The sequence below is a fragment of the Lutjanus erythropterus genome, chromosome 18 (genome assembly GCF_056507025.1).
Source record: "Lutjanus erythropterus isolate fLutEry1 chromosome 18, fLutEry1.hap2, whole genome shotgun sequence".
Taxonomy (NCBI): domain Eukaryota; kingdom Metazoa; phylum Chordata; class Actinopteri; order Lutjaniformes; family Lutjanidae; genus Lutjanus; species Lutjanus erythropterus.
Window position 1 is genome coordinate 6,306,776 of NC_139334.1, and position 24,635 is coordinate 6,331,410.

General features: G+C 39.9%; 4 protein-coding genes across 5 annotated transcripts; all 4 read left to right on the forward strand.

Moving 5' to 3' along the window:
* Positions 1–21: 21 nt before the first annotated feature.
* zpcx (zona pellucida protein C) lies at positions 22–3,284 on the forward strand. Its single transcript, XM_084742574.1, has 8 exons — positions 22–474; positions 545–657; positions 736–815; positions 896–1,067; positions 1,645–1,750; positions 1,841–1,926; positions 1,993–2,078; positions 2,199–3,284. The coding sequence occupies exons 1-8, from the start codon at positions 55–57 to the stop codon at positions 3,062–3,064; spliced, it is 1,929 nt and encodes a 642-aa protein (XP_084598700.1). The 5' UTR covers positions 22–54; the 3' UTR covers positions 3,065–3,284.
* A 1,475-nt stretch (positions 3,285–4,759) lies between these two features.
* On the forward strand, positions 4,760–15,611 carry pabpc4 (poly(A) binding protein, cytoplasmic 4 (inducible form)). Of its 2 annotated transcripts, none has more exons than XM_084742742.1 (15): positions 4,760–5,398; positions 8,679–8,872; positions 9,819–9,934; positions 10,941–11,080; positions 11,911–12,005; positions 12,083–12,220; positions 12,331–12,426; positions 12,553–12,822; positions 13,537–13,627; positions 13,750–13,845; positions 14,272–14,402; positions 14,503–14,593; positions 14,678–14,808; positions 14,991–15,114; positions 15,213–15,611. In XM_084742742.1, exons 1-14 carry the CDS (start codon positions 5,206–5,208, stop codon positions 15,090–15,092), a joined length of 1,884 nt encoding a protein of 627 aa, XP_084598868.1. In that variant the 5' UTR covers positions 4,760–5,205; the 3' UTR covers positions 15,093–15,114; positions 15,213–15,611. The 2 variants fall into 2 exon arrangements, with proteins under 2 accessions (XP_084598868.1, XP_084598869.1); XM_084742743.1 differs by having other exon boundaries at positions 13,537–13,621.
* A 1,709-nt stretch (positions 15,612–17,320) lies between these two features.
* Positions 17,321–21,829, forward strand: ppie (peptidylprolyl isomerase E (cyclophilin E)). Its single transcript, XM_084742744.1, has 10 exons — positions 17,321–17,432; positions 17,912–18,010; positions 18,112–18,155; positions 18,828–18,854; positions 18,963–19,044; positions 19,134–19,243; positions 19,332–19,455; positions 19,676–19,861; positions 19,961–20,103; positions 21,630–21,829. The coding sequence occupies exons 1-10, from the start codon at positions 17,402–17,404 to the stop codon at positions 21,696–21,698; spliced, it is 915 nt and encodes a 304-aa protein (XP_084598870.1). The 5' UTR covers positions 17,321–17,401; the 3' UTR covers positions 21,699–21,829.
* Positions 21,830–22,629: 800 nt separating this feature from the next.
* On the forward strand, positions 22,630–24,506 carry gjb10 (gap junction protein beta 10). The gene is made up of 2 exons (XM_084742848.1): positions 22,630–22,782; positions 23,205–24,506. Exon 2 carries the CDS (start codon positions 23,301–23,303, stop codon positions 24,090–24,092), a length of 792 nt encoding a protein of 263 aa, XP_084598974.1. The 5' UTR covers positions 22,630–22,782; positions 23,205–23,300; the 3' UTR covers positions 24,093–24,506.
* The last annotated feature ends 129 nt before the right edge of the window (positions 24,507–24,635 follow it).

The following is a 24,635-nucleotide window of genomic DNA, read 5'->3' on the forward strand; positions in this document are numbered from 1 at the left end:
ACACACCTGGGCCAGGTGAGGAATCAGAGTGGTTGGTCCACTTTGAGCTTTGCAATGGGGACCATAGAGACTTTTCTCTGTGTTTTTCTTGGACATTTTATTGCTGTTCAATCAGTAATAAGCCGACAGGATGCCACTTTTCCCCAGGATTTTCCCGGATTTTTTGAAAACATCATGCCTTTTCCGTTTAGAAGAAATTTTCGCGTCACTCCCTATGACACCATCTTCAGCTCATGGAAGAATGGGCCCCCTGATTTCCACATGCTGGCCAACTTCCCTCCCATCGTGAATGTTCCCAGAGTGGAGGTGTTCTGCGATGAATCAAAGCTAACTGTGCTGGTGGATAAGAGTTCGAATGGTGTTATTCTGACTGGAGAGGAGATACAGTTGGGTGATGGCTGCTATAGCAACAGAGAGCTACCGAACCAGTGGGTCTTCACGTACAGTTTGGATGAGTGTGGAACGACTCCGGTGGTGAGTTGACCAAACTCTTTACTTACTTTCCAGTTTTGTGAGGTTTTTCTAACACCAGACTCTCTTACAGATGCAGCGTGGCATGGAGAGATTCACCAACACTCTCCACTTGAATCTCAAAAGACCTCCCCCAACTGGGTGGCAAACCCCTTCCACAGTACACATCTCCTGCCTCCCAAAGAGGTGCACCCTCTTAGTTGCTAAAGGACTTGGATGCAGTCACAAATAACCATACTAAAGGCTTAATGCATGTATTTTCAGGTCATATTCTAACCCAAACTTCTTTGACTCAATGGCACATCCTGAGAGTGGCAAGACCTTTAACATCAGAGCAATGAATCGTAAGTAATAACATTGGTCAAAAAAAAAATGCTGTTGTTGCTTCATTTGTAGACCCACATTTATTTTGTTTTTCCTGCAGCGTCTTGGACCAGCACTGCAGAATCTAATGTCTATAAAAGAGGTGAGGTTGTCAACCTCCAGGTTTCTGCCAGAGGCAGACCTGAGCAGCAGCTTTTCATCCAGTCCTGTTTTGTCTCCACGTCTCCTGAGCCTGAGACTAGAAACAGACACGCAGTCATAATGAATAAAGGGTAAGCAGCTGCCAGACAGGAACTGATTGTAATCGACTCAAAAGCTCATGAACACACGGAAGTCAGAATAATGACTTCCCAACTCGAGAAATGGGAGCATCTGAAGAGGATGTGAATGCACTAATATATACGCAGATGTTATATTGTCCTTTGAATTGTCTGTCAGTGTCACCGCCATATTGGTCAGGGCAAAGCCAGCCTGTAAATGGGGAGCTGCTGTTTTTCTGGATTAAAAAGCTCTAACATTTACATTTCTAAAACATCTTTTTTTTTTTTTTTTTTTTTTTTTTTTGTTTTTCGTTATGGCAGTTACTAAATGCAGCAAAATCCCTGATTTATCGGTCATGTAGGCCTAGTGTCAGTCCTTGTAAAGTTTAGTTTAATTAAAGTTTAAGTCTTTTAATTAAAAAATGTATAAAGATGAGCTATGGGCTATTTAATGTTTATTCTTTTGTGTGATTAATTTTTAATTGGGCCTTCGCTTCCTGTCATTTTGCAAAAGTGTTCCCCAGATAAAGAAACTTGAGTAACCCTGGTCTATAGTTACAATCATCTGTGGTGTATTTGCTCTGTGCAGGTGCACGGCTCCGTTGGGTTCTCCTCATGCGGTCATGCAGTTCGTGGCTTCTAACAGAGCGGATGTGGTTAATTTAGTTCTGAACACTACTTATCTCATTTCTGAGGTGAGGTTTTTTCTATGTATAAACTGGTTTTACTGTTGTGCATCTGCTGTTCATCTGTTTGACCTTGTGAACTCTCTTCTCCTCCTGAAGTTGTACGTCCGCTGTAGTGTCCTCCTCTCAGACCAGGGTGTCACTGCTGGCTCTAAATCCTGCAACTATAATGTGATCCAGTCAAGGTATTTGTACACAGAAAACTGTATTTTGTGACCTTTTCATTACTTGATGAGATTGTTCTGTTCCAGATGGGAGGACCTCGTTGGAACCGCAGAAGTGTGTGAGTGTTGCAGCTCAAAGTGTAAAGGCCTGTCAGTCAAACATCTTTCTGAAGGTCAGTGTTTTTTTGTTTTTTTTGGTTCTTTTTGTTTTTTTGTGTCAAACTGCAACAATAAATGGATTTCTGCTATTTCTGGTTTTTAACTCAACAATGAGGCAGTAAGTGTCATTTCAGGTGCCAGGGCTGTTGTCACCACCGGTCCCTTCATCATTGTGGACAAAGGTGTAGAGACGAGTCCTGAGCCTTCGGTCTCTGAAATACAAGAACCCACCAGCACCCCTGTTCCCGGCTCCCTGCAGTCTGATGGTGTTGCTACTGAGGACCCGAATGTTTCTGGTACTTCTATATCAAGAAGCGAAGCCTCCCGTCCCCCTCAGGGTGTAGTAGTTGTGAGTGAGGACCCAGTTGCCAGACTGACCCTCTGGCTACCTGGACAGGTGCAAGATGCTGAACACAGTGAGACAGGTTCGGAGTCTGAAGACAGTCTGACAGTTGAGTTACAGGCAAGTAATTCAATGTCAAATGACCTTCCTGAGCTAAAAATCTCAACCATGGAGCAGGTGTCTCCCGTGAATACACTCACGAATGAGATCGGAGATCAAAATTTTGATTATCTCCCTCTGGTTGAAGGCTGGATAATTCCTCCTTTGCTAGAAAAAGCGGCTATTGCAGAGGAATCCCATAGAAACACGTGGTTTGAGGCTCCACAGGAAGTTTTGATCCTTCTGCCGGATGAGATGCCTGTAACTTCTCTAAACCAGAATGATTTTAACCAAATGGGAGACGACCTTGCTCAGAGGCAGGCAGATGCAGCTGCAATGTTCCAAGAAGGAAGAAATGAGGCTGGACCGATAGTTCGCTCAAAACTTCTGTTTTCCAAAGGCACAGATGGATCTCAGACACTGAGCTATGAGGAAGATGTGGTGAAGCAACATGAGGGAAAAGATGTGATCAGAAGATTGGGGCTCGACAGCATTAAAGAAAAACAGGAGCCCAAACTGAAGGGGATGCGCTCAACTTTTCTCGATTTGTTGAGGTAACGCCTCTTGATGCTTTCCTGTTTAGTATTCTGCAATGTCTAAGTTCTTGCATCTGAATGACTAACTTATTTCTTCATCTCTTCTCCTCAGGAGGATGGACAAAGCTGAATAAATGCAACTTCATAAGAATATTTTATAATTTCACTGAATAAATGTATTGAGCAATAATCTAGTTGTTTTCTTCAGTGATTGACTCTAGTACATCTACTCAGTACTTAAGTGGGGATGTGAGGATACCTTCTTTAAAAATCCATTATGCAGTATCAAAAATGGTTACCTGGAAGAAAAAAAAATCCTTCAGTTCCACCAGGGTGTGTTTTATTTTGGGGTGGGTTGTGTGTAACAGGTCAGTGAGTTAATAAATATGATTGATCAGCATCCTTACCGACCTCCTGACATCATAATCTAAAACGGGAGACCAAAGCCAACCAAGGTATCTGGGTATCTTTCCCCAGGAAAATGTTGTCATTCCTCTACAGAGAGTAGCATTGCATGAAAAGGAATTAAGGAGAAAATGCTGTTTTTATAATTATACTGTGGGATCCAGTCTTTGAAAGTAGAGGGAAAGAGATCTTGGCCAAACTAACATCTGGATTTCATTTTCTACAGTATAGAAAACGGTGTACAGATTTAAAAATCTGTGCACAACATTCATTAAGCTTTTCCTCTGAACTTCAAGTGCTTCTGCTTTCCTCTAATAAAAGTAGATGGTCAAGACCTAAGCATGTGCAAAGAATTGGCATGCATAGTGTTTTCGCAATGTTTGAACTATGTACAGTTATGAAATGGTGTCAGTCCTTTAATAATTATCAGATATTGCAACAGTCTGGTATGATATCAAGACACTTTTTAAATTGCAGTATAACAATATTCTATATATTGTTACATCCCTATCAATCTGAGGTACTTGACTTAACTTTTTATGCCACTTCATTCCATCTTCATACATCTCAGAGGGGATTTCTGAACATACTTCATTACATTTATCTGACAGCTTTACTATTTAGCAGTTTTTAGATCAAATTTTTACTCATAAATCATGAATTTTACAAAATGCTTTGTCAGAAATTGAACTACTCAACCGTTCATACAAGCACAGCCCAAGTGACTACTCAGTCAATCCTAGCCAACAGACAAAAAATTAACTATTCTGATTATTTAAATAATTTTGGAGGAAAAAAATATTTAATGGTTCTATCTTCTCAAATGTGAAGATGACTTGTTACTTTAACTTTTCTTTGAGTATTTGTACTTTTCATGTTTAAGTAAAATATCCTGAGTATTCATACTTTTTAGTGGCATTTTCAATGCGGGGAGGATTTGTATACTTCCTCTACTTTTTTTTTTTTTATATTAAATGCCTTATCCTTTTTGGTTTGAGAAGTTTAAGAGGAAAAGCAGATTTTCACTTCAACCAAAAGACAGCTCCATTTTTAGTTCACTATTTTTCTTTGTTTCTGCAGTATTCATGAGAAAATCAGCCTAAAAGCCCCAGTCCATGCTGTGTCTTTTGTGAAAGGCTTTTGTATTCCCACCCAGATGTCGCTGTGGGGAGCTGGGCTCTGTAGTTGTGGCAGTACAGTGTGCGCTCTCCCTTTTACGCCGCATGCTCGGTGTTTTTTCTCTCCCAAGTTTGACCCTGCCACTATTTCCTCCGCACCGCCACCCTCTCTCTATAAAGTGCCCATGCTTTTCCTCACGCAGTCTCTTTCCCCGACCACAAAACAACCGTGAGTGTCTAACTCACTTCTTGAAAAACTTAAAATAAAAATAATATAAAAAATATAAAACTACAAAACCTTCATAAAAACAAGTAATACTTAAAGAAATACAAACGTTAAAAAAAATAGCAAAAAACTAATAATAAAAAACACTACAAAACAAGAGGCCTCGGGCTTAACCCGAAGTTGGCATCTTTTAAAGGAAGACATACTTCAGGAGACATCGATTTATGTCGTGATTTTTCAGGTTTTTGACATTTTCTCAACAAGCTGGAGCGCAGAGCCAGCTGTCAGGGTCTTTATTAGGCGAGAATTGAAGCGCAGTTTGGACCCGGGACACTCTCCATACCGGCATTTTTTTCTTTCTTTCTGGCGCTTTGAGGAGAGCTTTGCATTCACTTATTCTGTGAAGTCCGAGATATGAACACAGCGACGGGGAGTTATCCGATGGCTTCTCTCTACGTTGGCGACCTGCACCCCGATATCACGGAGGCTATGCTATACGAGAAATTCAGCCCCGCCGGACCGGTGCTCTCCATTCGGGTATGCAGAGACATGATCACCCGGCGATCCCTCGGATATGCTTATGTGAACTTCTCCCAACCTGCTGACGGTAAGACATGAGACATGTGGACGGATCTCTGGGCATGTTAACTTGTAGTGCATGCTTCTTTAAGAGAAAGCATGCATCCTTCAGATATTGACAATGTCACCATATGCTTTCAATGTCAGTCCTCAAACTGTCCACATAGTCAAATGCACAATCAGGGTAACACAATGCATTAAAAAAAAGCATGGGATTTTGACTGAATAATGGTGGAAGAAGTGCTATTTTTGCCTAGTTTTTTTGGACTGGTTGGAGCACTCGTTTGACCCATATAAGCATGTCCCAGTTCTTCTGTACTCCTGTTAATATATGTCACCACCATGGTTAAAGCCCTCACACACATGCTGAGTGTGACTTATGCCAGAACAGAAAAGTCATTATATGTCCATCAATTACAGCCCTGCATTTGGGAATATAAGTTCTTGTTGCCTGTCTCACTCACTGAGCCCAAAATGACCCATTTCTGCTCCTATTTAAAGGGCCACTGAGTGACACCAATTCCCATTGCCCTCTGCTGCTACAGTATACTAACTGAAGGCATGAAAAGAGACAAGCAGAGCTTAACAATAACCCCTACACCACCTGTGTGACATGTTTATGTATTGTCTGGTTCATGAGACAATATCAAAGACTTGATCCTCTTCCTATCTGGATGTAATCCCAGCTTTAATTTGGGGATTAGATGAATGATACAGGTTTATTTGTAATGTCTGTACCACTTTAACTCATTTTTTTGATCATTAATCTATTAGAACCTCATGCCTTAAGTGAATATCTGGGTAATTACAAATTACAGCTGGACAGATATTTTGGCCAGCCGATATTATCGACCCAGTATTGGCCCGCCACAGCTACATCAGCCTGTATCAGTATCACTAGATACATTGTCTGATATATGCCAACATGAAATCAGAACATAATGTAGATTGTTTTTATTTATTAGCTTCACTGGCAGCGTTCTGTGTATATTGATCCTTTTTCTTCATTCATGTTTAATAAACAATCTATTTCACTCTACTTGTTTTTTTAATAATAGTTATTATTTTTAAAAATATCACTGAAAGTTTAGTGTTTCAGTGCCCAGATGTCATTTTGGATAATTAAGTTTTATCGTTAAAGTATTATAAGGCCTGTATCCATATCTTTGTCACAAGTCTTAACCACTTTTGAGAGATGACTACAAAATAGAGCTGACTGATACAAGATTTTAATTATAAATAACTATACATAAGTAAAACACAAATAGAACTACTTGAATTAATAAAAAGAATCAAATATACATAAAATGCTGCAAATAAAACTAACAAAACAAAACAAAATAATCTGCATTATGTTCTATAAAGAAATCTTGGACAACATATACACTTATATCGATATTGACTGGTGTAGCTGTCCTAGGCCAATATCAGACCGATAATATCAGCCAAGTGATATATATCGGTCTGGCTTTATTGAAAAAATGTGTTTATGTGTTTATGGTATATTCTGTACTCTATATTCTGCAGATGGAATATTTTCTGTTGTATCGATATTGGAATTTGCCCCCCAAATCCAGTATTGGTATTTCCCTACTATAAATGCTAAGGTAGTAAGTAATGTTGGTCTTTAGTGTTTATTATAAGACTTTCCATTTCAGTTCATTGGCAGCATTTACCAATAGTTGCATGTGTTGTGGTTGTCTTTGGTGGTGACGTTTATATTTTGTGGACATTTTAGCCTCTTGTATCAACGTTAAACACCTGTCACAGTGTATCTGAGTCAGTTACCAAAAGCCGGAGTATAATGATAGGTTTACAACTGGCCTGCTTCCAGGAAGGTAGTATCACTCACTTGAGTAAATGTAATAAGAGCCACAAGTGAGAAGACACCATTTGTTATTGGAGGTGTAGACATGGGGGATGGGAGCTGCTGGGTATTTACATGGAGTCCTAACACGTGCCTGTGTGGCAACAGCCTGCTGCCTGTAAAATGATAGGAAAAATATACCTGAGCACAATTGTAACTGGTCAGTACGTCTGATTTCATGCAAGTTAAGCAGTAGCTGAGTTTTTTCGTGATTGCATTGGATTGCTTCACGTCATAGCTGTAAACACTCATGAGAACTGGTGTTGCTCATCTGAGCATTCTTGTTGAATGTGTGTCTTCCCCATCAATGGTAGAGAATGCTCTACTCACACTCCATGCCAGCACATACCTCTCAGGACCCCTCTCTAAATATAGAAGGTCTTTCTGAGCAGCCCAAAATCTGCCTGCATGTAATAAATTTAACTTCTTAACATGAAAGAAGTGGTTAACAATCACAAGTAATACTACACTGTGAACATTTCACTGTCGCTTCAAATGACACCATTTAATATATGACTAATCACCATGTATTACTCATACCTCTTTGGCGTTTTTTTAAACTAAGATTCCCGCTGTGAACCTTCCAGAAGTGCACATGTTTGACAGCGATCACACACCTTCTCTGAGCACACGGCCTGTGAAGTACAATTGCAAGCCAAACTGCTGATGCCAGCAGACGCAAGGCAGCTCCGTTTTGTTTACCAGACACTTTTAGCTGGAAAGCCTGGCCTGTGTGTGTGTGTGTCTGTGTGTGTGTCCGTTACTGTGGAGTGACTGAACAAAAGGATGTTTGGCATGTGTGCCCACATGCACATGAGAGCCTATATGAGAGTTAAAGCAATAGGCTGACTGAGAACTGGCAGATATTGAACCTTAAACTGGACTCACAGAAGTCATAATGATGGGAACAAATAAAGACTGAAACCTTTTCCTTCTTACCACTGCAATTTAAGGCCATTTGTGTTATCTGAAGGCCTCATGCACTGCTACTGCAACTGGCCTAGGTGGGACGTGGCCCAGCAGCATGTGGTGAGCTAGGGAAGGGGACCATGTGCTCCCAGCTTGCCCACTGCAGCTGCCCCCCACACCTGTCCCAGCTGCTCATCGGCCACATGGTGCACAGCACTATCTTAACCACCATACTCGTGCCATGTTATCAGGCTGGCAGCAGGGATTCTCCATTGTAACATACACTGAACAGGAGGACAAACTTATTTTTAATGTTATTTTTCTGGATATGTTATGAAGACAATGATTTGCCTATATATTTTATGATATAACAACTACAGTTGGTAGAGTAAAACTCTCTGTTTCTGACCATGATAAAATGATATAGCCTACAGTATACACTCCGGTGACTGAAATGTTTTCAGACTCATTATTCCATGTAAACAACCAGCCATGACCTTTCCCTCCACCTCTCTGCCCCTCCTCCCTCCAGCTGAGAGAGCTCTGGACACCATGAACTTTGATGTGGTCAAAGGGAAGCCAATCAGAATCATGTGGTCCCAGAGAGACCCCTCCCTCAGGAAGTCTGGAGTGGGCAACGTGTTCATCAAGAACCTCGACAAGTCCATTGACAACAAAGCCCTGTATGACACCTTCTCTGCATTTGGCAACATCCTCTCCTGCAAGGTACTACTGTCATAAATGTGACTGAGGGGCTTTAAAACAGGGATGTTGTTTCTTTTATGCTGTGTATATTCCATCTTTTGGAAAAACTGTTCCTGCGTTGAGATTTCACACAAATTATGCTTAAGTTAGATTAAAAATCTGAATAATATTCATATCCACTTGAAACTTTCAGTAACACTTCATAATAAGGGTACATATCATATACTTGAGTGAGCCAGTTAAGGAATGAGTTATGTTGATTTAATGCATGAATTAATATAGGATGTATCATAAATTCCTATTGCTCACCACTAACAAATGATCAAGTTACTATGACTTGATGTGATTAGATTACACTTGATAGATCATTAGTTAAGGGATGTTAATTCACAGTCACTTCATACTTCATTGATATGCAACCAAATTAGCTGTATTCCAGATCCATAAATCTTTATGTCAGACCTTCTCTGAAACAGAATCTCATAGACATATAAAGCTATTTTTTTCATCAAACTGGTCATAAGATGCAAACATTTACATAATAAACATGAATACAGTTACATAAATAAACTTTTATGTAACTTTTATGTACATAAATAAACTTTTATGTAACTAAAAGTCAAGCTTACTTGTTCACATGTCAAAAAAAAAAAAAAATGGAAAAAAGTGTATGAATAGGATTGTCTGTTTTCTTGGAGGATCAATCACAAATAAGCCCCCATAAAGTCACAAAGTGTTGCTTTTACATTTTGGCTTTTGTATGTATTTAATAAAAAAAGATTAAGGATGCCAAATTGGTCAACCTAGCTCTTTATCATCATCTTCTGTCTTTCTGCTAAGTTAGGCTAACTTGCTGCAGCTTCATTTTTGAAAGAGGTACTGATCTTCTCTTTTAACTACTGCTTTAAAGTTAAGGAGCTGCCCGTTTGCATCATGTTGCATATTTACCCATACGTCTCTGCTCCAGGTGGTGTGTGATGAAAATGGTTCCAAGGGCTACGCTTTTGTCCACTTTGAGACCCAGGACGCCGCTGATCGTGCCATTGAGAAGATGAACGGCATGCTTCTGAATGACCGCAAGGTGTGAGTGTCTGATCATCAAGGAACTGGGGACAAAGGGGCGTTGATATTGTTGATAGTGTCTTGAAAAGACAAATTTAAAAGAAAAATTTAGCTTGAATTTTAAAATGATTCTGTTAGTATTTGAAAGTTATCATGACATTGAATGTCCTGATGTAGAAGTTGCATTATTTTGGGGGGATGTGATTTATAAACGTGACTTGTCTGTTCTGTAATTGTGTTGAGTGAACTGACTTATTGTGTCTTTTTTCAGTTGTTGAGTTTGTGCGTGAATAATATCACTAATAAACTCATCTCTCACTACGGCCAGTTTGAAGATAACCTCTAAACTGATAGATAACAAACTAAAACCTCTTACTTACTCTTATCTTTCCTACCAGACGCATTTTCTGTTGCCTCATTTGTTCACTCGCTGGTCACCCGTCTTGGAGTGTTTGTATGTGTGTGTGTGTATGACCACGCTTGTGTGTTTTAGTGATGGATCGAATGCAGGAATGCAATACTGGATGGCGGAAGGAGAGAGAGGTCGTCATAGCAAGGTATATAAGATCATTTGGTCCTCCTCCTCCTCAGCTTTCCTTTGTACTGTGAGACTCTGTTCCTCCATCCCTCTCCATCCACCTCATCAAGTTTCGGACCAAGAATTTCGATGGTTGTCACTGTGTTGTCTAGCATGCCGACATATCTGCCTGCCTCTGGTGATATTAACCACAGTTGGATGTGTTTTCATTGTTTGCCCCAGGAATGATGAGTCACATGACGAAATGTAGCTGTGAATTTGTTTTGTGGATGTTGTCCCTGTTTTTGTAAAAGAATGAACTCTCTTTTACTTACCATGCTTGCGTGGTCAGGTCTTCCTCTGTCATTGCGGAACTTTCCGTACCCCGGATCAAGAGTGTTTTAGATCGGAAAAAGCAGGTCGAAAGAGATGGATCCTGATCTGTTTTCTCACATCTCTGTCAGAACTGTTTTAAAAGAGTGTGTATCGCTGCTCTGCCTCTATCTTTAGGTTTGTGGGTCGTTTCAAATCTCGAAAGGAACGGGAGGCTGAACTTGGGGCCAAAGCCAAAGAGTTTACCAATGTCTACATCAAGAACTTTGGAGATGATATGGATGATGACCGACTGAAGGAGCTTTTCGATAAATATGGTAAAACTGGACTCATGGGTTTTAGTCCAAAGTCTATGTGTTGTGCTCTAGTTATGCTGTTTTAAGTGTTGATTCCACTAAGCAAGAAGACTGTTGCGTTCCAGCTGGACCAATATTGGTCTGTCTGTTTTGGAAAAATAAATGAAAACCCTAAGACACACGATCACATGGATTTGTAAACAATTAATTGGGAACTCAAATAACTAATTACTTTTCGTTTAAATTCCATCTTGACATCAGTGTATTAGAAAATGTTACCTCCATCCCCAAACCAAAGCAGTCTTATGTCATAGCATACTGAATTACAGAGCAATAATTCAAATATGGGCTTCCACATGTCCATAACTTTGGCACCGTTTAGTTGTAAAATAAATATATTTAATCAAAGACTGCTTCCCTACTGCTTTCCTTGCTTTTGTGTTTCTAACATGGGTTAGTTGGCTAAGTAGTTAGTTGTTTTGTTTTTATGATTGGGAAACTGAACAGGGTGTTTTATTTAGAAAATTGACGGCTTTCCTTTGTCAGACTTCCTACTTCGCTCGATCTTGATGCAGCTTCTGTCAAAAATAGACTAGGTGCATGTTTAAAGCAGAACAGAGCAGAGAGGAGAACTACTTCTGAAATGTGCTCAAGCAGTTCTGGTACAGTTAGAAGTATTGTTTTGAATAGTCTGTGAGCCTGAACCCCCAAATTTCTTTCCCAAAACAGAAACCATTTAACGACATAACCTACATAACCATGAAAAAAGCACAAAAATCAAGGGAAAATTACCAGTGTGGCAGGTGGAATCAAGGCGTTACATGCACTAATCTGACCTATAACCCCTGCAGGTAAAACACTCAGTGTGAAGGTGATGACAGACCCCACCGGCAAATCCAGAGGCTTTGGATTCGTTAGCTATGAGAAGCACGAGGACGCTAACAAGGTACTTTGGCCTCATGGAAATGTTTGAAGTGAGTCTTAATTGGTCATTCCCACTGACGACAATGATTTCGTCTAAAGGCTGTCGAGGACATGAATGGCACCGAGCTCAATGGCAAGACTGTGTTTGTCGGCCGGGCTCAGAAGAAGATGGAGCGACAGGCTGAGCTGAAGAGGAAGTTTGAGCTGCTGAAACAAGAAAGGATCAGTCGTTATCAGGTCTGTAGAACTAAGCCCTTCATTAATCAAATACATCTAATGAAATTTCAATCTATTGATTTCAAAGAAACTAATATGTGTGTATCACAACTGTTTGTTTTTGGTTTCAGGGTGTTAATCTTTACATTAAGAACCTAGATGACACCATAGACGATGAGAAACTGCGCAAGGAGTTTTCTCCATTCGGATCTATCACAAGTGCTAAGGTGAGAAGGATCAAACAGAAGTTGCAGCATATTACCACCACAGAAGAGCATCACTGCATAAATATAGCAACAGTGTGACAGCATTGTATGTTTGAAGTTTGAAGACACAATCGGTCTGTTTTTTAGGTGATGCTAGAGGAGGGACGCTCCAAGGGCTTTGGCTTTGTCTGCTTCTCCTCCCCTGAAGAGGCCACCAAGGCCGTGACTGAGATGAATGGGCGTATCGTCGGCTCCAAACCCCTCTACGTGGCTCTCGCTCAGCGCAAAGAGGAGCGCAAAGCCCACCTCACCAACCAGTACATGCAGCGAATCGCTGGCATGAGGGCCATGCCTGCAAACGCTATCATTAACCAGTTCCAGCCCACCAGTGGCTATTTCATGCCAGCTGTTCCACAGGTATGAGAATCAAAGTCTGAAATAATACTGTGTGTACTGGCTATATCAAAATTGTATCACATGACTGTTTAATATAAAGTTTCACTCCAAATCACAAGCTTTTTAGTTTGTTAGCTCTTTGTTTAAGGCTTGAAGCTTTATTGTTTTGGTTCAGTCTCATCGCTCTCATCAGGCAAGCAGGTGTTTTTAGCAAAAAAGAAGCTGGCTGTCCTCATCCGGCCAAGTATTTAAGGGATCGTTCACCAGTGGTTATCTATTCACTCTCATGCCGATTGAGGGTCAGGTTTATTTTGTTAGTCTACAAAACACTGCTGGACTTTCACAGGAAAACAGCGTTGCAGAATCTCCCAAACAGTGTGCTAACAAGTTTGTCATATCAACGAGGGTCTTATAAAACTTAAATGTCAGTGTTGTTTACAGTCGCAAGTGGCCAAAAAATGTTTTAATGCAAGTTTTAAATAAGTTACCTTATTTAAATTAAAATATAAAAAAAAAAATACAATAATACCCAGCAGGTGGAAGTGATATTTTTTAAAAACAAAAAAACAAAATAAATTTAGAGACTAACAAGCCCGTTTAAATTTCAGCAATTGTGATTGACTTATTAATTTTAAAAAAGTAGTATAATGTGTTATATGTTGTGTTACAGTAATGTGTTATTTGTATTTTAATAAAGCCATTAAGTAATATATTTCACATCCTTGTGTCCACCAGGCCCAGAATAGGACTACATACTATGCACCCAATCAGCTGGCCCAAATGCGACCCAACCCCAGATGGCAGCAACAAGGTGGCAGAGGTCAAGGTATTTCTTTGATATACACTGTAGTTACCGAACAAATCCTGTCAAAATATATTTAAATTTTTAATGCAATGCAGTTTTGTATCACATCTCATTGTTTTTGTCTCTGCGTCTGTCACTCCCAGGTGGTTTCCAAGGGATACCCAGCTCGCTGCGTCAGCCAGGACCCCGTGCCAACCTGAGACACATGACTCCTAACAGCGGTGCACAGGGCCCACGAGGTGTGTTCACCAACAACAATGGGCCAAAATGATCATCAACTCACTGACTCTAGATTAAGCCTTTTTGTTTATTATTTATATCTTTAATTATGATGCAGCATTTAGATATTTTTAGTATCCGCTGCTGTACCACCAGACTTCAGAACAGCTTCTGTCCTCAGGCTGTGAGACTCCTCAGTTCATCCCCAGCATTCCACCATAAAAAATAGATTTATTTTTTATTATTCATGATTCATTCACCCATTTACTGTATAGCATTTTTGTTTTTGTGAGAAGCATAAAAGGAACAACTAGCATCTCATTTTACACCCTTGTGTTATAAAATGACAAATAAATTAACCTTGTACCATACTGACGCTACATATACAATGGGAGATGTCAATACATTGTGTAAATTCTGCTCTGCTTTGTCCTCTTCTCTGTTAGCTTCTGGCCAGGCCATGGCTCCTCGTCCCTCCATGGGAGTCCCCGGGCCCCGTGCCATGCCTCCTTACAAATATGCCACCGGTGTCCGTAACCCCAACCCCCAGGTGGTGCAACCTATTGCCTTACAGCAGGTATGGCGAAAAGACCAATCATTTTGTTGTGTGCTCCTGTCACATCAAGTCTCCAAACCTATAAATAATGTTCCTTCTATTCTTTATCTGTCCCCTCCAGGCTCAGCCAGCTGTGCACGTTCAGGGCCAGGAGCCTCTCACAGCCTCCATGCTGGCTGCTGCGCCCCCTCAGGAGCAGAAACAGATGCTAGGTAAGAACCCCACATCGTAATGATAGGACTTCTAATGCTTTTCAGTTTGTATTAGGTTGATTTACTCTCTGTTTTTCCAAACAGGTGAGCGTCTGTTCCCACTGATTCAGTCCATGCACGCTAACCTGGCAGGAAAGATCACTGGCATGCTGCTGGAGATCGACAACTCTGAACTGCTACACATGCTGGAGTCTCATGAATCTCTGCGTTCAAAGGTACTTCACTGACTTGACTCTATCTTTGCCATATTTGAAAATCAGACAAGTTACCTCTGTCCTTTTTAAAAAGGCTTTTAAAAACTAATATCCATAAAATGGCTTTTAATTTGATTCGATGAATTTATCCATTGTCTCTTGCACTGAACGCGTTTAAATTTGCAATTGCAATGTTTTTGCAGGTGGAAGAAGCCGTTGCTGTGCTACAAGCCCACCAGGCAAAGAAAGATGCCACTCAGAAAGTGGGCGGCATGGCTACTACTGCTGCTGCCGCCACATCCTGAAAACGTGTGCTGTATTAAACTGGTATGATGCATAAACAGTCAAGCTATTAATACCTGCTGATTTGGCTGCATATATTTGAAGTTTTGTGGCACAAATGACAACTCATTGTGTTGTTTCAGGGCACAGAAAAACAAGCAGAGATGGGGAGAGAATGAATACACTGACTCCAAACACCAGACTCCTCTGAACAATTATGCAAAAATGAAGAAAAAAAAAAGAAAATGTAATTTTAAAAAATATACTTGAACATTTTGAAAAATGTTGCAGTTCATAATTTTCTAGTTCTGTAATACTTTTAAAACTGCATACCAAAAGCAATAATGCAAATGAATCTTGAATGGACGCCCTTCACTTTGTGGCAAAGGAGAGAAACCTTTTTTTTCTAAAAGGAAATTGAGCCTTGTTCTTTTTCTTTGCTTGAAAGTTTTATGTTTGATTATTTGAAATGATGGACTCCTCCATCCTATCATTTTATCATGGGTGTGTGATATTCTAAATAAAGGGATGATATATCGACATTACCACTCTTGTGTCACTTTAATTCGTAGATGTGTCCTATTTTATTCAGTTTTTAAGTGTGTATGTGTGAAACAATACAATGCTGAGTGAATTTTCCCTCTTTGGATAGATGATTAATACAAGCAATGCAGAAAAATGGAAATACGTTTTACCAGTTTATTCTAAGAATAAGTGGCACCGTGTCTGATGGCCAAATGGACAGACATATTGTCAGGACGAATGAGAAACAAACACAGTAGAGAACGGTGCAAGTCACTGGAAAACGAAGAACATAAAGGAAACAACAAGTGGAGAAATTTATCTCGGAATTTGGGCTTCTTGGCAAGTTCCTGGACAGTGCTGATGAAGTCCAGTGTGCCAGGGGCCAGATGAGGGGACAAAAACATGAATAGTAGAAGGAAGGTGCTCCCTAAGGTATTGATAATGGGTGAAATATTTTTAATAACTTCACTGAAAAGCAGGAGGGGAAGTGAACCTGATTTGTTACTATTTTGTTGCCTTAAAATTAAATGGTTTACGCTATAATTTTTTTTAAAACAACATTTTTAGGTTTCTAAAATTCAAATATTTAAATTTATCTAAAGAAGAAAAGTAAATTATCTCAACAAAAGATCAGTAGCTGGAAAAACCTTTTCAAAACTGAAGAATTCTACTGATATACTATGTATGTAGGATGTTGGCTTTAAATTTTGAGCTGTCTGAACTACTTCATAGACGTACAACAATGAAACATGAAAAATATTTAAAATATATATTGTCACAGGGAGCCACTGGAGAGGAGGCATGCATGTGGTTACAGACCCCTGATCTAGAAGCATTGGTAATTCATTTAAAATGAATGTACAATTAAATAAGTTACATATTTATAAAAGGTGCCTTATAAAAAGTTTAGTATAAGTTCACACAAAATGCCATTCCCAAATAATGACACAAAGTAAAAGAAAATGTGTGGCCGAGAATAGTTTCAATTCTTATCAGGAAAAGGTTTTTTTCACAGCAGACATTCTGACTTCTCAAGGTTGAGAAGTCCCGCCCCCTCTTTTTTTTTTTTTTTTTTTTTTTGTTTTTTTGAAACATGTCTCAGCAGGAGAACAACAGGTAAATTAATGATGGCTGGATTCCATCTAGCTACTTCAGCTTCACGGCCCTGTGTGTGCTGCCTTCACTGGGACATTTGAATAGAAGTGAGAGTCATCAATAATGTTATTACTAACACCTGTGTTTTTCATGCTATAATAAGTCCAAATGTCTGCTGTGGAAAAAAAAAAAAAACCTTTCCTGCGATTAACTACTTTAGGATGTATGTTTTGTTTTACTTTCTGTCATTATTTAAAATTCAAAATATCTGTTGTGAAAAAAATCCTAAACTAACTACAAATGGAAGTCAGCCAACATTCGTTTTATTATTTACCCCCCTGAAAAATAAGAGTTTTGCGCTAACAGAAATCTACCTCACATAATTATGAAACATGAACTATACCACCTTTGAAAACTGTAATTTTATTTCCTTAAATGGTGAGAAAACAGACTTGTAGCCTAAAGAGTTTTGGAATAATTTGTGAAGCAAGAGATGACAAAACTAGAACCTGACTTTGTGAGATGTGGTGTGTGATGGTAGTTTAATGTGATGGTACAGAATTCAAAGTAAAATTGCAGCGCTGACAGCTGCGGACGGATTCCCCCGACAGGCGGCACTAGAGGGTATTTACTCACATGGAGGCGGGCTTCAGTCTTTCTGCACCAATCAGAGACCAGCTGCCGGGGTTAAAGTTGAAGGGTTAAATCCAATATGGCGGCTAACAAACGAGTGCTGTATGTTGGTAAGTTAAGATACTTTTTTTATAAAATTAGGTTAAAGTTACAATGTGTCGGTAAATCTAGCGAACATACTAAGCATATTAATCCATAATTAAATAAAAAAGCATACATAAAGTGCTCATAACACGAGGAAAACCTCCAATGCGTAAAGATTTAGCCGGTAAAACATGAGCGCGTCACCTCAAAATATGTGAACTTAGGTGATTTTAAACTTAACACTGTGTCTACTGCACAATGAGTAAAGATATCACGTATGAATACATTAAATAAAACAACAAGTAAAGCTTTTAGCCCCAGCAACTCGGGGCTCCGGTGATTCTTCTTGTCGTGAACGCAGCACGTAAACCTGCTCCGTTATATGCACATAAACAAACATTTTTTCACTGTCAAATTTAACCGATCAGTCAGAAGCAGCCTGTTTCTGTTGTTGTCAGTAACATGTAAAATGTTCGTCAGTCTCAGTCTGCTGTGTTTGTGTCAGGTGGCCTGGCGGAGGAGGTGGATGAGAAAGTTTTACATGCAGCTTTTATTCCGTTTGGAGACATCACGGACATTCAGATACCTTTAGACTATGAAACAGGTAAGACTCGCGTGTGTGATAGTAACTGCACCGTTTCCATGTAACATTAAACACTGTGGAGAAGATAAAGATTATTAATGTGTCTTATGTTTCATTTTCAGAAAAGCACAGAGGATTTGCATTCATTGAGTTTGAATTGGCAGAGGTATGTACTGGTTATAGTGCTGAAGTCCACACTAAAGGCTGCAATACTCTTGATATTAATCCAGTAAAGACAATACAATTGCAAATAGGGCTGCACAATTATTTCAATCAGTATTGAAATTATGACTATTTAACTGCTAATGTACAGATCTGTGCATCAAAATAAGGCTGGTCCTTAACCTCACTGCATCTCCTAGAAGCAAAAATCAGTAAAATTGTCCAAAAACTTTTTACCCAAACTTAGACTTCTGCTCCAGACATTTCTGGCTTTTGGCTTATCTCCTCTCTGTGTTATATTATTCTTCTTCTGCTCAGGCAGCCATCCTGAGTGGCTGGCTGTTACTGTTGTTACATTACTGAGAGACATTTTGATCATGTACACATCTCAACTGAGCCATAAAAATGAACAAATACACTTTGTGTATACCATAGTAGCAACGAAGAAAGACTGAGGTTTAAGAGAGAAGTTTCCCAGTTATTAATATGGCTGTTTGCTGGCATGTTAACAGGAATGTGAATGAAATATATCAGCATCCATTGTGCACTGTTTCATGGGAATTCTGTCTTATTTTTAGAATAAGGTTAACAGAAGTCTGATCAGTGAATTCAATGTAAAAGTGGTGGGACTGTTATGGTAAATAATAACATAATTTATCGCTCTTGTCTTCTGTAGGATGCTGCAGCAGCTATTGATAACATGGTAAATGGATCACATTACTGCACATTCTGAGACCTATTTGTTTTGAATCCAAACAATGAGCTTCCTGTTTTAATGAGGCTGTTTTTTTGTTTTTTTTTTCTCTGCTAGAATGAGTCTGAGCTTTTTGGACGGACTATCCGGGTCAACACTGCCAAGCCCATGAGAATCAAAGAAGGTTCTTCTCGACCAGGTGATTGATTTAAAAAAAAAACTTAGAACATAGAAGACTGGAATGAATTTAAATCCCCGGTCCTGATTTTAACTCTGCTTTTCCCTCAGTGTGGTCAGACGACGACTGGCTGAAGAAGTTCTCAGGGAAGACTACAGAGGAGGCTGAGGGGGAGGCGGCAGCAGCAGGTGGAGAAACAACCAACACTGCAACACAGGAGGTGAGACGGTTTTCACTTTAAAGTGTGTTGGTACCTCTGACACTTAACTATGTTAAGATAGTAACATGAATATTATCTCTTTATGCAGGGTGAGCCCCCAGCTAAAAAGGGCAGAGTTAATCCTCAGGTTTACATGGACATCAAGATTGGAAACAAACCAGCAGGGAGACTACGCTTTCTGTTGCGAGCTGACATCGTTCCCATGACAGTAGGTGTGTATGCTGCCCTGTTGGGCTTTCATCATCACATCTTTGTCAAAAATAAATGCTGTAGGTGCACAATTTTAAGTTTACTCGTGTAAAGATTTGAAAAAGATGCTGAAATAAATTCTAAAGTTAAAACAAGCTGTAAGTGTAATAATATCATGTCCCTTTTGAAAAGCAAAAAAAATCAGTTGGCAAACAGTGACATTCTCTTTTATACCTTGTACAGAGAATTTCCGCTGCCTGTGCACACACGAGAAGGGCTTTGGCTTTAAGGGCAGCAGCTTTCATCGCATCATCCCTCAGTTTATGTGCCAAGGAGGCGACTTCACCAACCACAATGGCACTGGTGGAAAGTCCATCTATGGCCGAAAGTTTGACGATGAGAACTTTGTCCTCAAACACACCGCTCCAGGTGAGGAGTTGTGTATATGTTGGAGTGTGTTGTCCATGGTTTATGTTTACGAGGTGATCCCGTGGATAACTGGTCAGTTGTTGTCTCTCGTGCTCACAGGACAGCTCTCCATGGCCAACTCTGGGCCGAACACTAACGGCTCTCAGTTCTTCATCACCACTGACAAAACAGACTGGCTGGATGGCAAACATGTGGTGTTTGGAGACCTGGTGGAGGGGATGGATGTGCTTCGTGCAATGGAGGTAACTACATTTTTGTATAATACAAATGCAGGTTTCTGTTCCACAATAAATTAAATGGTTAATAGACATTTTTCCACACCAGCCATTTTGATATGAAGCAGTCGGGTGTTACTATTGATACTAATTAAGGTTTGGTTACATTTAGGGCAGTCAGAGTCAGGATGCTGCTGTTGTGCATGTTGCCTCTGCCACTATAAATGGAATGGGACCTTAATTATGCCGCTTTTACACCATGATAAAAGTACAAAGTCAAGCCAAGCAGCACATTTGTATGGAGAAGGAGCAAAAGAGGCAGTGAGTGTTCATTGCCTCTGCCGAAAAGGGGCAAAAATTTACATGTCCACCCGGGTATCTTTTTTCCATCACTGCCGACTGGAGCAGGAGCCAGAGCCCATTATTACTGCAGAGTCTTTTGACCTGGGAGAGAATATTGTTTTTGCCCTTTCACGCAGAAGACAAAAGCCAGATGTTAGTGGGTTTTTTGTTCAGTGTAAAAGGGGCTTTTCATTGGTAACGCCTGTGTTTACCTTTGTATTTCATATCCATGTAGCTGCTGTGAAAAGGTCTATTGAGAGATTGTTGGCCCCAGTGTGATCTTTACCTATATATATGTTAGAGATGTTCCCATCTGATACCTGAACTTGTGTTTCGGCTGATCCAATACAAGTGCATTATAAATATTATTGTAAAATTTTAACAGCTGTATGCTACCAATCCTGTATGTATGTGATATGATAGCTATCATGTTGCATGGCCTGGCTCAGGTTTAAAAAATCTGGTGTATGTGATGTTGCTGAAGAATCCCATGTTGTGGCTAATAAAGTACATGATATCAAATCATTACATAGACTTGTGTACTTGATACACAAGTCTAAAATGATGGATTGGGTTTAGGCATTCCCAAAACTGGTATCTGTATCAGAAAAAAACCCAAATACATGTTCCTAGTAAAAATGGAAACCTTTATAAATTGTAATATAACATGGAAATCCTCCAGGTGGACAACTTTAAAGAACATTTGCCAGACAGTCTGCTGTATTTTTTTTTCATTATCTTGAGATAATTCTTTGTGGCAAAGCTTTACTTAAAATCCATTTTGAGACTAGGACATTTAACTGTTTATTAATGTACAGTATTTGATGGGACAATACTGGAAAGTAGCTGGTCCCATTTCAGGGTTAATAAATGATGTTGTATTGGATTGGTGCTTTGACTTCCATACTTCCTGAAATCAGCATTTTAGGCTGACACTAGATAGTCGGTATTGGAACAACCCTAATATGCATCACCATGTCTGCTGTTTTACCAAAGGAGATGTTAATGCCACAATTGAAGATGAATTTTTATGGATCAAACAAAAAAATCTAAACAATTAATCTTGATTTAAGTTGCAAAAAATAAAAAGAAATGTGATCACACTGTCTACAAATGTTATTTAGATTATAAAGCTTGTAAAATGTAAAGACAGTCATGCTGCATTTTCACAAGTAATTGCTGCATCTGATAATTGTGTTTTCTCTCTGCAGGCTCAGGGAACAAAAGATGGCAAACCGAAGCAGAAAGTCATCATCTCTGACTGTGGAGAATATGTGTGAAAAAAAAAATATGTGCGTGCTTGTTTGTATGTGTCTGAGAGTAACGGGTGTCTGCATGGTCTTTTGTACTTTGAACCCACATCTTCTGCCATGTAAATATTTCAATAAACTCCTTTTTTAAAATAAAGAAATCATAGCTTGATGTCTTTTACTTTTACAACTGAAATGTCACATCAGTGTGCTGTTTGTTGCCCTGCAGGGATTCAGCAGGTCCTTAGAATGTCTAAAATACAATCATCTGAATTTTAGGCTTTCAAATGTCTTAAATGATTTTAACATTTATAAAAAACGGAATTACTGAGATAATTTTACTTTTATGAAGTTGGATTTAACTTGATATGGGGAAAATGTGTTGATCATACTGTAATAACTACAAAACAAAACCAAATTGAACCAATAAACATCCAATCTGTGCATGTACTCTTCTGCCATTCTCTTTTTGAAATATGTCTTCAAGTACATTCACAATGGTCTTAGCAAACAGGCTATTAAATTTAAGTAGTTGAAACCTTCAGAACCCCTGGCTTACCCCTGTATAGTTGCAAAATTACTAATATAAAGCACATTTTCTTCATAATCTTGAAGTCGGAAACAAACAGTATCTTGTCAAGTCAGTGTTGCCAAAAGCTCTGTGAAGAAATAATTATGGACACTTTACTTTCATACATAAAATCTGAATGGGTTAAAAAAAAAATAGCACATTATGTACAAGTCATGCATGCTAAAATACTTTATTTATGTATTATTACATTTGATGGACTTTTTGTAAATAATTAAGTGATCACATGCAGGGAGCCTGTTTATCCACCCCCTATCATTTCTACACGTGATAAAAGCAGGCAAATAAAGGATCAAACATCGCCAGTTTAACTCTCTTAATTGGACAAACGAGTTATTTGTCCAAGTGGAGCTGCCACACCTGAGCAGGTCGGGTTGAGCGAAGAAATGGCAGGCAAACAACTCCACCCACCTCTTCCACTCCCGTCCTCTTGTTGAGAAATCTTCGGAGATACTCATCGGTGCGCTTCATCCAGAGCCTGTTCTCTCCGCTCCGACTCCGAAGGGCAGCGACACCGTTTAAACTGTAAGTATTCAAAATTATATATATAAAGTGCTGAATCGGATAGTCACGCGAACTTGTTCGGATTCAAAAGTTTAAGTTTGGCATTGTTTGGATACGCACCGTGGCGCACGGAATGTGGAAGTTTGAAAGCGTTTACGGCGGAGTGTGAGTCTGATTTGAGTGAGAGTTGTCTGATTTCATCTCAGAGCAGCGACGAATTTAAAACTTTCTGCTTACCTGACAGAAAGTTTATTGTTTGGTAATGATTTTGAGGGACTTTTATATGATCATTTTGCTTTTATTTCTTTTATTTTTTTGCCTTCAACTCATGTTAACATGCGCATTCATATGTTAATGAACCAGTCGTTCCACAGTTTGATTCTTTGTTGTATTTAGCCGCCTCCTGTAACTGTTTTTTTTCTGTTTTTGTCTTTGGCTGGCAGATACCAGAGTTTTTTGCCTGTGCCGTTCCAGCCCAGGAGAGCTTCCTCTGTCTTCCATCAGCAGGAAGAGAAGACAGACTGTGAACAAACCTCGTCATGAACTGGGCATTCCTCCAGGGCCTCCTCAGCGGGGTGAATAAGTACTCCACAGCCTTCGGCCGAGTGTGGCTCTCTATCGTCTTCCTCTTCAGGGTCATGGTCTTTGTTGTGGCAGCAGAGAAGGTTTGGGGTGATGAACAGAAAGACTTCAAATGCAACACTGCTCAGCCGGGGTGCCACAACGTCTGCTATGACCACTTCTTCCCTGTGTCCCACGTCCGGCTGTGGGCCCTGCAGCTCATCTTCGTCACTTGCCCCTCTCTTCTGGTGGTCATGCACGTCGCCTACAGGGAGGACAGGGAACGGAAAAACCGGCTCAAGTATGGCGAAAACTGCCGTCGTCTCTACCAGAACACGGGCAAAAAACGCGGAGGACTGTGGTGGACCTATGTCCTCACCTTGGTCTTCAAAATAGGTGTGGACGCCACCTTTGTCTACCTCCTCTACCACATCTACGAGGGTTACGACTTCCCGTCGCTCATCAAGTGTGAGCAGAAGCCCTGTCCCAACAAGGTGGACTGCTTCATCGCCCGGCCCACGGAGAAACGGATCTTCACCATCTTCATGGTGGTCACCAGCCTGGTGTGCATCCTCCTCTCGATTTTCGAAATCCTCTACCTAGTTGGCAAACGCTGCCGGGAATGTTTCACCACAGTCCATAACTCTCGCCACCAAATGACCAACACGCTTTCCAGTGGAAGCAGCTTGATGGAGTCAAACACCCTAAAGCTGATGAGCAAAAGTACCCCTGAAACACCTGCGCCTTCATACAGCGTCGCCGTATCTTGAGATACTTTGAATAAAGGCAAAGACTTGATAAAAAACAAGGACATGACAAAGGAATCATGCCTTTCCTCATTCTACAGGCACTTCCTTTAATGACTTGTCAGCAGACATTTTTATGCTCAGACACTGAATTACAAGTCAGTTAGTTCCTTACTCTCTCCTGTGTCCAAGAATTTGAAATTCTGGACCACAAGACTTATGGGTCATTGATCTGGAATGTGCTCACTGTTGTGGGTTTGGGTCAAAGTATTTACAGAGATTTATTTTTTACAGATGAAGTTTTATAGCCCATGCAAAGACAAAAAAGCAAGTTTTGCACCAACAAAGATTAATTTAATCAAACCCAGTTTTGTTGACATCTGAATAGCACAGATAAATGCTAAAATCAGAGGTGATGTACACCGAAATTTAAGTTTAAAAAAATGAATTGCTGGCAGGACCTAGTAAGAAACCTATAAAAGAAGGGGAAAGATGCTAACTTTCGGCTCCTCGGCTGCCTACAGTGTTTGCTTGTCAGCAAAAAAGTTCCCAAAATGAAATTGTTTG